Source organism: Ananas comosus, linkage group 2 (assembly GCF_001540865.1).
Source record: "Ananas comosus cultivar F153 linkage group 2, ASM154086v1, whole genome shotgun sequence".
Lineage (NCBI taxonomy): Eukaryota > Viridiplantae > Streptophyta > Magnoliopsida > Poales > Bromeliaceae > Ananas > Ananas comosus.
The window spans coordinates 10563866-10575891 of NC_033622.1; the positions used below are offsets into that span (position 1 = coordinate 10563866).

At 37.4% G+C, this 12026-nt stretch overlaps 1 protein-coding gene across 2 annotated transcripts; it reads right to left on the reverse strand.

Moving 5' to 3' along the window:
- Positions 408-5878, reverse strand: LOC109704648 (probable polygalacturonase). Of its 2 annotated transcripts, none has more exons than XM_020225416.1 (5): positions 5164-5876; positions 3604-3724; positions 2588-2836; positions 2157-2310; positions 408-1234 (listed from the first exon to the last, which is right to left on the reverse strand). In XM_020225416.1, exons 1-5 carry the CDS (start codon positions 5596-5598, stop codon positions 709-711), a joined length of 1485 nt encoding a protein of 494 aa, XP_020081005.1. In that variant the 5' UTR covers positions 5599-5876; the 3' UTR covers positions 408-708. The 2 variants fall into 2 exon arrangements, with proteins under 2 accessions (XP_020081005.1, XP_020081011.1); XM_020225422.1 differs by having other exon boundaries at positions 543-1229; positions 5164-5878.

Genomic DNA, 12026 nt, shown 5'->3' on the forward strand with positions numbered 1-12026 from the left:
AAACCAGCCCTAATATTAAAACCAAATAACCAAATCGAACGATCCGAAGTACTTCAGTTCAATTTGTATAATTCAGTTCGATTTAGTTTTTTAGGAAAAGATAAATTACTGAACCGAACCAACCGATGCGAACCCCTACCGAGAAACCAACCAAAACCCATACATTACACCCTTCTATGTGCTAAGTTTCTCAACATCTCGAATAAAATTAGAACTGTGATTATAATCATCAAAACTTATTAGGCATCTATGACAGCTTAGGATATTAATTAGCATAGTGGCACCACATCAGCAACTTACACCAACTATAACAATGAATTGGAAATTGAAGCAGTTTCTACAGGAAAAACAGTTAGTAGGAGTACTAAAAGAATAGCTGAAGCTAACTATCTACCCAGTAACAGAGGTTTCTGCAAACTCCATTAAAAAAATAACATTTTAAAAGAGATATAAGCTGCTGCTTAATAATCTGCCGAGTTTAATCCATGGTGCAATCTCCATAGAAAAAAACAAAACAAAAAAAAAAAAAAAACAGAAGAAAATTAAGTTCTGCAAATGCCCCAGCAAACGCATGCATATCGTGACATACCTGCGAAATGAACAATAGAATATTCTCTATGTACAAGACGAAAAGAGAGGGTACAAATGTTTTAAAAATGTAACAACTTTGAAAGGAGAAAACATGAAAAGAAAAAGCAATTCATGCTTTCAAACGTCGTAATCAATATCGGTGCTGTTCTGCGACATTGATCTTTTAACTAGCCGTCCATGCTCGTCATATAGGTCCAAATTTTCGCATGGCGTGGGGAAAACGTAGCCAATGACGCGGCCTTCAACAAAGGAGCACTGGAAGATGTGCTTCTTCTTGTATGTGATCCCAATCGATATATCCTGGAAAGTAATGTCCTTTATAGGTATCTCCTCGCTACCGTGAATCCGAACCGGCACTCGTACGCCGTACCCGTGGACTTGGACATAGGATATGTTCTTAAGGACAGGGACTGCTTTTGGATCGAAGCCCTCATCGGGGTGCTCATTGTAGTCGGTCTTTATAACTATCCCAACACGGACATTGTCGAAAGTTAAATTGCGGTAGGAGATGTCACGGACATAGCCCCCTCTTCCAGGGGCTGTCTTTATCCGTACAGCACGCCTTGATTCCCAGACGTGAAGGTTTTCTATCGAAACGTTCGAAACTCCACCCGACATCTCACTGCCAATCGATACTCCTGCACTGTGCAGCAACCGACATGATTTAATAACAACATTACCATCAGAGGAATATCATCAGATATTAGCATTTGTTCTGCAGATCTTTTAGAAACTCTACAGTACAGAATGAATGTATATGACGAGGAATGATTGGAGGTTTTAAATATTGTGCTTTTTGTGCTAACCAGATATTTCCCTTCGATGAGACTACTAACTTGCAGGTTTTAAGAACAGTGTGTGTGATATCTGCAACCAAATATTTTCCTTCAAGAAACTTTTCAGACGATCTCAACAGAATTCCTAGCTGTTCATCTTTCCATATAAATCCTTCTTTCCAAAAATAAGGTACTGAGCATTTTCTGGTGGAATCTACAAATGCCTTTCGTTAACAGTTTTAAGTTGTGTCTTTTCCATCCTTCCAACACCACTAGACACTCTACGCCCAATACTATACTGTTGTGAAATTCAAGTACACAGTGTACTAAAGTAAAAATTGCTATGAAAGATTCTTAGATTCCATCCAAAGATGCATAGCAACAATTTTTTATAAAGAAAATTATAAGCTAAAGGATTATAAATAGACAAAGTTTAAAAGCATTCTGACTAAAAAAGTAAAGGACATAAATTTCTTTTAGAAATTTATGGACAGCCTAGGGATAATCGGACTATGGCAATCCTAATATTGTGTTCTGAATCACTTAGTCAAACGTTTTCACAGATATAGTCAAACAATATTCAGCCCTTCTCGCAAAGGCATGTGGCAGGCTAGAACCAATGTTCAGAGTGGCTCCAGATCTCCTATTTCAACATGGAATGGTAGTACCCTAGTAATTATATAGGTTCTGCTGTTCTCAATTGCAGCACATGACTGTCTAATTTAGGAAAGTAATTATGAAATTAAATTGTTAGGTAGATGAATAACACACTTGAATAAAATATCTCACCTCACAACGGAGCGAACTGTGACATTACGGATCAAAATATTAGCAGACGGACGCCCATATGCAATTCCATACTGATCCCAACCACTCTTTATTGCTATTCCGTCATCACCGACACATATGTAACAATTCTCTATCACCATATCTTCACAAGAATCTGCATGCACAACCTGAAGGGCTCAGAAATAAAAAGGGAAAGATGAAAGGAAATGCGCTGTCTTTAAGTTCTGTTTTCATGTGTGTAGCTTTATAGTGAGATTAGAAAGAATAAATGGAGCACAGTAAATATGAAATAAGAAAAAGTCATTTCCAGATTGAGTTTTTATAGAGATGACAAAAAAAGTACAATTAATTTCCTAGAAACTAATGCAGCTGGACCATTACCTATTGCAGGAAGTAAAATGACTCAAAACAGCTAAAAGCTGTAAGATTACCTGGATCTATTCCATCTGTGTTTGGAGCCCCAGAAACTGGAGCCAAGATGGTAACATTCGAGACAGTTACATTCTTGCAGTCATAGGGATGAAGCGTCCAGAATGGAGAATCTCGCAGAGTTATATTTGAAATGATGATGTCCCTTGACCACATCAACTGTACAAGAGGCCCCCTTGTATAATTGAGAATCCTTCTTTTATATTTTGTCCACCAACTTTGGCCCTGTCCATTTATGGTACCATTGTGTCCTGTTGGGCAAAGAGGAAAGAAAAGCACCCGAGCAATCAAACACTACAATTTTTCTTATCAATAACAAGGGCAATCTACTATATCAAACCATGGCAAATTGGCAACTGGAAAGCAATTAGACCGGCAGTATGAACCAACTATGTGCAAGGAAATACTTAACAACATACTCTACAGGCCATAGATTGATAAAGCAAGTACAACAGAAAAGCAAGCCATGTATCTCAGCTCTTTCAGAAAAACCAATCATAGTACAGCAGATTGATATGGATAAATTGTTCCAAAATTTATGAAAACATTGAGGATACATTTAAAGTCTGTTCATTTAATAGCTGGAAGCTTACTCTATTTAACTCGAAAATGCCCATGGACCTCTTATTCACCATCATAAATATATAAAACAAGGGGAAAATGTCTAGGAAATCCAAGAAAAGCTGGATTGTTGATTGGCTCTTGATGCCTCGCCTTCTCCAGGTGGGGGAAACATAGGAAAATTAAAGCTTGATTTGCTTATTAAAAAGGTATTCTCTAGCAAGAACAAAAAGAGTGTTTTGGATAAGACCTTCATTGTCTTTCTTCTTTCTGTATCCTTTTCTTTGCATCCTGTCATATAATTAAGTTGTTTATTAATGTATAAAAATCTCCAACCATGACATACACCTCTTCTTTGGGCATTTATTATCCAGTTCAGTTTCTTAATGAAATTCTACAACTGCGAAAGTTGAGATAAGGACTTGATGGAATAGCAAAATATAAATTAGCAACTAACCTGTTATAACCACGTCCTTCAAATTTTGGCCATGAATAAGGCTCCCATACCGAGGTCCCTTATGCTCCCTTCCATACCCATAGGATGGCAATGGAGGCATTAATGGCCAATAATTCTCATCCTGAAATGGATCACGTAATAGAATTTATTAATAAGGCATAATTATCCATTCACCTGGGAAATGGACAAAAATTGAGTAGCACAGATTTGATGGAGAAACTATTGCATTTTAGATCTTGCAAAATTCATACTTCAAAGTAGACTTTACTCATTATAGTGAATACTGAGTAGCCAAAGTCTGAAAATTCACAAATCACACCAGTAATGAATGTTCACACTTCAACAAACAAGTGACATTTTGTGATTTTAGACAACTTAAACATGTTCCAAGAAAAGAGTAAAAGGCACTATCTATACAGACATTAAGTAATTATGTTAACTTACGTTTTTTTTTTAATTTTTTTAAAAGTATAATATAAGATTCCAAATAAGGATAAAAGACCACAACATTCATCCTAATAACAACCTCCATATTTGGATCCCAACGTAGATTATACTATCTCCAAACAAAGTTAAACTCACACACAAGCCAATCTGATGACTAATATCTGACCTTTTTACCATGTGCTAAAACAGCATTTCTTCTGAGAAAACTGTGGAATAACAAAAGTCCTGCATTATACATTCGTCTCTAAGAGCCGCTCAGTGCAGAAGGATCTGGCCACTGTTGGGTCTTGCAAAAGATCAAATGAGCTCAAGCTTACTCCATGAGTCAAAACTCACGCCAAGTATGATCCATACTTGAGGAGTTAACCATAGAATGTCCAAAGACCTGACCTCTCCCATGCATAATCCCATATGTAAGAAACAAGCATCCACACTAGAATTGCTAATTTACATGCATCGAAACAGTGCCAGATCCCACACTAGATTTTCTCATTTACATGGATCCACACAGTGCTGCGAAAGTTTGGTTTTCTGGATTACTAGATCTGAAATCTTTTGCAGTCTTTCAAGACCTCTTTGGCTTCCCACAGTCAGTAGCTGTAGTATCATTTCAAACTAGAGAATTTCAATAGCATCATTGTAAGCTACTAGTACCCATCAGTGTAAGATTAAGAAGAAGATTAGCAAGAGATGCAATTCATATCAGTTGCGTGACCGTGAGAATTCTTTAAGCTCTCATAGGCAGAGAAATCAACAAAAACTTGTTACAATCCAAGATACACAATGGAATCCTATAAGGCTGCCCTACAACAAGAACCATCTGATCCACAAAATGAAAATACTCGATACATATATCTCAGTTAATTATATGAAGTGCATTATCTCTTTCTCTTCGCCAAATCCAAATTTGGCATTGTCCAATGCAGCAAAGTCAAAATTTGGCATATATACTGGCAATTTCCAAAGTCAAATTATGATAAGAACAAAGCAGAGACATCAAAAACCGTGCTTTATCTTCTGTAACAGTTAAACCCCGAAAATCCCCAAACGATCATATAAAGGTGAATTTGGAAAGGGGAATAGGCAAAGAGAAACGAAACCCTAAATTCTCACCTGTAACCCAAGAATCTCAGCCCCCTCCGCGAGGAAGAGGGTCATGTGGCTCGTGAGATTGAAGGGCGCCGTGAGCCAGAGCCCGGGAGGCACATTGAGCTGCCCCCCGCCCTTCCTCGCGAGCCGCGCGATCGCCGCCACCGCGCGCTCGAACGCCTCGGTGTTGAGCGTCTTCCCGTCGCCGACCCCCCCAAAATCCGTGAGATTGTACGCCACCGCCCTGAGCCTAGGGACCGTCCTCATCGGCGGCGGCGTCGCCCACCCGAAGTACCCGATCCCGCTCCCAATGGAGCTGCTCTGCCACAAGAAAACCGCCATGAACACGGCGACCCACAGCGAGGCGAAGAGGGTCTTGTACGAGGAGACGAGCCCCGGGAGCCACCGCCGATGCTGCGCGAAGTGGAACCTCCCCGAGGAGGATACTATATCCACCATTATTACCCTAGATCTACGCTAAAGGAGAGGTAAGACGACGATACCAATTGTAAAACCCTAGATTTCACGAGAAGAGGCCAGACTCGGATCGATCGGTAGATCCGGAGGAGTAGAGCTCGGCTGCGATGGTGAGAAGGGCAGAGGAATGGGAATTGGAGCGAGGGGTCTGGATTCGCGTGGCTAGGGTTTCGGCCATAGGGGTGGAGGTGGGTGGGGTTTTTAAAAATGGGGCGGGACGTGGAGTGAGGTTGAAGGGAAGAGAGAGAGAGAGAGAGAGAGAGAGAGAGAGAGAGGTCGCTTCGGCCGCTGAAAGGAAAGGGGAAGAAGATGATGATAATTTACGAAAATACCCTCAGTATAACGAATAATTTTAACGGTGGATCCTCTGCTAACTCTCCGCGCGGATCTCTGATCTGACGGCTGAGGAGCTCTACAACTTGGATCTAGTGTGTCTAACTACAGTGAAGATAAAAATCGAACTAGGTTTGGATAAAATTTTTATGATCTAATTTGAAAATTTTGGATTGTAGATTTTTTCGTTTAAAGACTTTATATTTTGAATCTGAGTAAACTTAATGCTTTTTAAATAAAATTTAGAGTGCGAATTTTGATGCACGTCAGACCGCGGAATATGTTTGTTCGTATGACTCGTGAGGAAAAAAAAAAAAAAAATACCGTTTAGAAAAAGTATACTATAATTTTTCGAAATTAAGGTAAGGGTGTTATTAGGATCCAAACTGGTTGATTCAAACCAATTCAATCGCAACCAAATCCATTTATCAAGATTCGTCAAATAAATAAGCCGAGTTTGGATCAAGAAACAAAAATCTTATTGATCAGTCAGATAGTATTCTAGCGATAAGTTTTTTGTGACACTTTATATGATGATCCGATTTTCTTCATTTTTATAGTCAGAATCATAAAGCCTTCGATAGCACTGCATAAATATAATCTAATCGGATCAACGTAGTCTACATGATGTGATATTATTTTCAAAAAAAAAAAACTTTTTTATTTTTTTTTTACTGTACTTAATGCTGAGTCAGCAATTTCAACAGAAGTTATTTATGGTTTAGACCTTATAACATACACAAATGAATGGGAACACTCATGATGATGATATTGTTAGTTGTGTTGTCTCCGTTGTTGTTGAGATGGGAGTGGTAGTTACCCCATCATACAAAGTAGGTGAGGCAAAGCTTTCGTTGGGTGAACTAAAAAGGACAAGAAGATGGTATAACATAGAATCTCACTCATAAAGCACAAACCTAATTGTGAGGAGGGAGTGGATGTGTTTTAAAAAAGCTTTATAGATGTTGTGGTGTAGATGTTGGATTTGAGTACAAGTATAGTTTAACTTAATATGATGGAACTAGACTCGAATACTTTTAATAGTATTAAGTTATTGGTGCTATTAAGTTTTCGACTCTTAGATGAAGAGATGTACGATTTGAATGATAGTGATCCCTTAGAGTTGAGTGGATCATTGATTGAACAGTTTAACCTATTGGATGAAAATGGTCAAAGAGATAGATCTTGTTGGAAATGTGATTTTCTCTGATACCAATTATTGGAACTGGTGTTTGTAATCTAAAATAGAACAAAATAATATGAAGAAGAGATATTGGAGGAGGAAGAAGATAACTAAACTAATACTTTATTAATAAAAAGCAATTAATTACATCCTGAGTAACATCCATGCAGTCATATCTACTGTGACTTATTACGCTAACTAACTCATGCCTAATTATATATAGTTCATCAAATTATAACAAATGATAAATCTAATTTTACTTTAGATAATTAAAAAATTTAAAACTTATCTCTAATTATATTTTAATTAAGTTTGGATTATTATTCCAACATCCTCCCTTAATCCAAACTTCATCTTCAAACCGTGAACTCCATGAAACGCGCACTTTGATTTTGCAATCTCTGTCGCTGTTGTTGTCGTCTTGTTAAAGTTGTACAGCATGACGACTATCCAATGATGTTTACCAAATTCTTTTTTATAATTTTTATTATCCACTACATCCCACAAATCTTTGGATTCTAAAAAATATCGAATGATGATTTTCCATCGTTTAATCCATCGAACTTTGGTAAGCCAAATTGAATAAACCAATTATCTAAATCCATAACAAAAACTTGAAAAATCGAAAAATAAGTTTCAGATTTGTACTTTTTGGTTTGGATGATGTCCTTAATTCATCGAGATCTCGCCAAATTTTCTGTACTTCGGCTTGCTTGCCTAGCCTTCCTGGCTATCTAGTCAAGTCTTCTTGGATCTCTTCACAGGCTCTCCTCGCTCTCTTCTCGTCAAGCATCACAACCACCTGCTATCGTGTGTTGTGCGGAGGCCAATTTCTTCAAAGGGATTCCTTCGCTTTGATTTCACCTGAACGCCACCTTCGTCAATCTACTACGAGTCGCTTGATTTTGACGTAGCTATCCAGTACATTGGATCTATATTCTTTTCGAATCTGCTATCATCTGGTTTATAAGTCACATGGTACTTTCCGGCTCTGATACTACTTATTGGGAGCGTGATTTTCTCTGATACCAATTGTTGGAACTAGTATTTGTGCTAATACCGATTATACAACACAAGATAACTAAATTAATACTTTATTAATAAAAAGCAAGTAATTACATCCTAGGTAACACCCATGCAGCCATATCTACTGTGGCTTATTCCTCTAATTAACCTATGCCTAACTATATATAGCTCATCAAATTATAACAGATGATAAATCCAATTTTATTTTGGATAATTACATATCCTAATCATAATCAAATAAAAAATTTAAACTTATCTCTAATTATATTTTAATTAAGTTTGGATTATTATTCCAACAGATCTAACGGAGAAAAATTTGGCAGCACCAAGTGTTTGGTGCTATTGATAGTATAGTAATTGAACTCCGTATGATGAATTGGGCTTTATTTTTTTTTTGAGAGATAGGTAGTACGCTACCCGCTTCGTTTATTTCATTTAGAAATAAACTTAGCTAGAAATGTGAATCAAATAGGATTCGAACTTGGGTCTCGGGTACCAACCACCAAGTCCTTTGCCACTTGTTCTAGGGACGGTCGGTTGAATTGGGCTTTTAAGTGCAAAAAAGAGATAGTGCACTAGTAGATATTATTGAATGTAGAATATTAAATGTTATTTGCAAACAATTTAAGTTTTGAAAGTAAAGAGTTGTTTGGCCTAGATGCTGGAAAATAATTTTAGGATCAAAAAGTGATTTATTCTTTAATAGAGCGTTTGATAATCTCTTTTTTAAAAAAATCTGATTCTGTCTTAAAATTAGTTTTCTGATTTTAGAACCCTAAAATCAAAAACAGTTAAAACTTACCTCTTTAAATCTGATTCTGATTTTGAATTCAAAATTTAAATTTAAATTTAAATTTATAAATTTTAAATCTCAAATTTTAAACCTAAAATTTAAAATTTTTAATTTAAGATAGAATTTAAATTTTGAAATTTGAAATTTTAAAATTTTAATTTTAAATTTTAAGTTTTGAAATTTTAAGTTTAAAATTTAAAATTTAAAATTAAAATTTTTAAGTTTAAATTTTAAATTTAAATATAGAATTTTATATTGAAAATTTCAATATTCAGATTTAGATTTTAAATATCAAATTAAAGAATTAGTAGATCTGTTCCGCCCGCAATAGAGTTATGAACTTATAAATTTTTAATTTAAAATTTAAAATTTATTTTAAATTTTAATTTAGAATTTATCAAATTTAAAAGGCCAATTTGCATAAAAAATTCGCTTATTTTGGGTTTTTGCAAAACCGGGCCACCTTTTTCATTTTTGCAGATTCGGTCCGCTTTTTCAGCAAACTGACTAAAATACCCTTATACCTTTTTCACCCCCGCACCTTCCTCGTCTGCGACCCTGCCGAGGCCGCACCGCGACTTTTTTTTTTTTCCTCTCCAACTCTCCTCCACCGTTTCCGACGACGACGCCTCTCTCACCCTTCCCCGTCCTTCTCATCCTTTCTCTCTCCTTCCTTCTCTGCCGCCTCCGACGACGACGCATTTTCGCCGGCACTGACAATATGCTGGCGCATCCTTACCCTCGCCTGCACATCCCTGCGCCTTCCTCACCTCCGACCCTACCGAGGCCGCGTCGCAACTCTTTTTTTTGTCCTCTTCACTCTCCTCCACTGTCTCCGACGACGACGCTTCTCTTGCCCTTCTCCGCCCTTCTCGTCCTCTCCCTCTCCCTCCTCCTCTGCCACCTCCGACGACGATGCATCTTCGTCGGCGCTGACGCTGGCACCGACACCGTGGAGGTCACTGCGGCGCTGCAGCCTCGGAGCGGAGGGTTCTTAGCAGCATCGTCGCCGGCGCCGTGGAGAGGGGTGACAAAAAAAAATTATAAAAGAAGCAAAAAAAAAATAAAGATAAAAAAGTATAGAAAAGAAGGATGAAGATGAAATTGCATCGTTAATTGCAAAAAAAAATTATAAGTTGCACTACTTAAGATGTAAAATATAGCTTTAAGATAAAAATTACACTATTTAAACGAAAATTATACTCTTTGGGAGATATTTACGCTGTTTCTCCTCTTAATGCACTCTTTCAGATATAAACTGCACCTACTAAGATAAAAATTACACTCTTTAAACGAAAGTTGCACTGTTTCTCCTCTTGTTGCACCATTTCTCTTTTTGTTACACTATTTTTTATCTTAAACTGCACCCTTTTAAGAGATATTTATACTGTTTCTCCTCTTGTTGCACTGTTTCTTCTCTTGTTGCACTATTTCTCCTCTTGTTGCACTGTTTTTATTTTAAACTGCATCCTTTAAGAGGAGAAACAGTGTAACAAGAGGAGAAATAGTGCAACAAGAAAAAAACAGTGCAACAAGAGGAGAAACAGTATAAATATCTCTTAAATGAGTGCAGTTTAAGATAAAACATAGTGTAACAAGAGAAGAAATAGTGCAACAAGAGGAGAAATAGTGAAATTTTCGTTTAAAGAGTGCAACTTTCATCTTAATGGATGTAGTTTACATATGAAAGAGTGCAATAAGAGAAGAAACAGTGTAAATATCTCCCAAAGAGTGTAATTTTTGTTTAAAAAGTGTAATTTTCATTTTAAAGCTGCAGTTTACATTTTAAGTAATACAACTTATAATTTTTTTTTTCAGTTAACGATGCAATTTCATTTTCATCCTTATTTTTCTATAATTTTTTATCTTTATTTTTTTTTCTTACTTTTTTTATAATTTTTTTGGTTACCCCTCTCTGCCAACGACCACGGCGTCGGCGACGATGCCTCTAAGGACCTCCCGTTCCGAGGCTGCAACGCCGTAGTGACCTCCACGGTGTCGGCGCCGGCGCCGAGATGCATCGTCGTCAGAGGCGGCAGAGGAGGAGGGAAAGGGAGATGACGAGAAGGGCGGAGGAGGCAAGAGAGGCGTCGTCGTCGAAAACAGTGGAGGAGAGTCGAAGAGGAAAAAAAAAAGAGCGGCGACGTGCCCTCGGCAGGGTCGAAGGCGAGGAAGGTGCAGGGGTGTGCAGGCGAGGGTAAGGATGCGCCGGCATATTGTCGGCGCCGGCGAAGATGCGTCGTCGTCGGAGGCAGCAGAGAAGGAATGAGAGGGAGAGGACGAGAAGGACGGGGAAGGGTGAGAGAGGCGTCGTCGTCGGAAACGGTGGAGGAGAGTCGGAGAAGAAAAAAAAAAGTCACGGTGCGGCCTCGGCAGTGTCGGAGACGAGGAAGGTGTGGGGGTGTGAGGACGAGGGTAAGGATGCGCCGGGCAAGCCGCCTCCTCCGCCTTCGTCGCTTTCTGGGAAGAGAAAGAAAAAAAAAGAACAACGGAAAAAAAAAGAGGAGAGAGAAAAAGGTATAAGGGTATTTTGGTCAGTTTGCTGAAAAGCGGATCGAATCTACAAAAATGAAAAAGGTGGCCCAATTTTGCAAAAGTCCAAAATAAGTGGATTTTTTATGCAAATTGCCCAATTTAAAAATCTACATTAGATTTTAAATTCAAAATTATAAAATTTTAAAGTCAAATTAAAATTTTAAAATAAGATTTAGCAAAAAGATTATTACTTACAAGCGGTAAAATAAATTTGCCAAATAGTCTTTTAAAATCACTTCAGCATAATTGTTTTCTTGTTAGACTCGTTAAACTCTTTAGAACTTTTAACCAAATCAAAATTTCAAACTAAAATCAATTATTTAGAAATCACTTTTTCAAAATTTAGATAGACGGCCCAAAATTTTTTAGAATTATCTTATCAAAAGTTTGACGTACAAAAGAGACAGCTTAAATTTTTAGAATAATTGATTCTTGTATAGATATGTACTAAAAGGCATAAATAATTCTAGTTATTTATCAAGTACAATGTACATCCCTTTTGACATAAATGGTACAATTTGCTATGTGTGGATATACTAT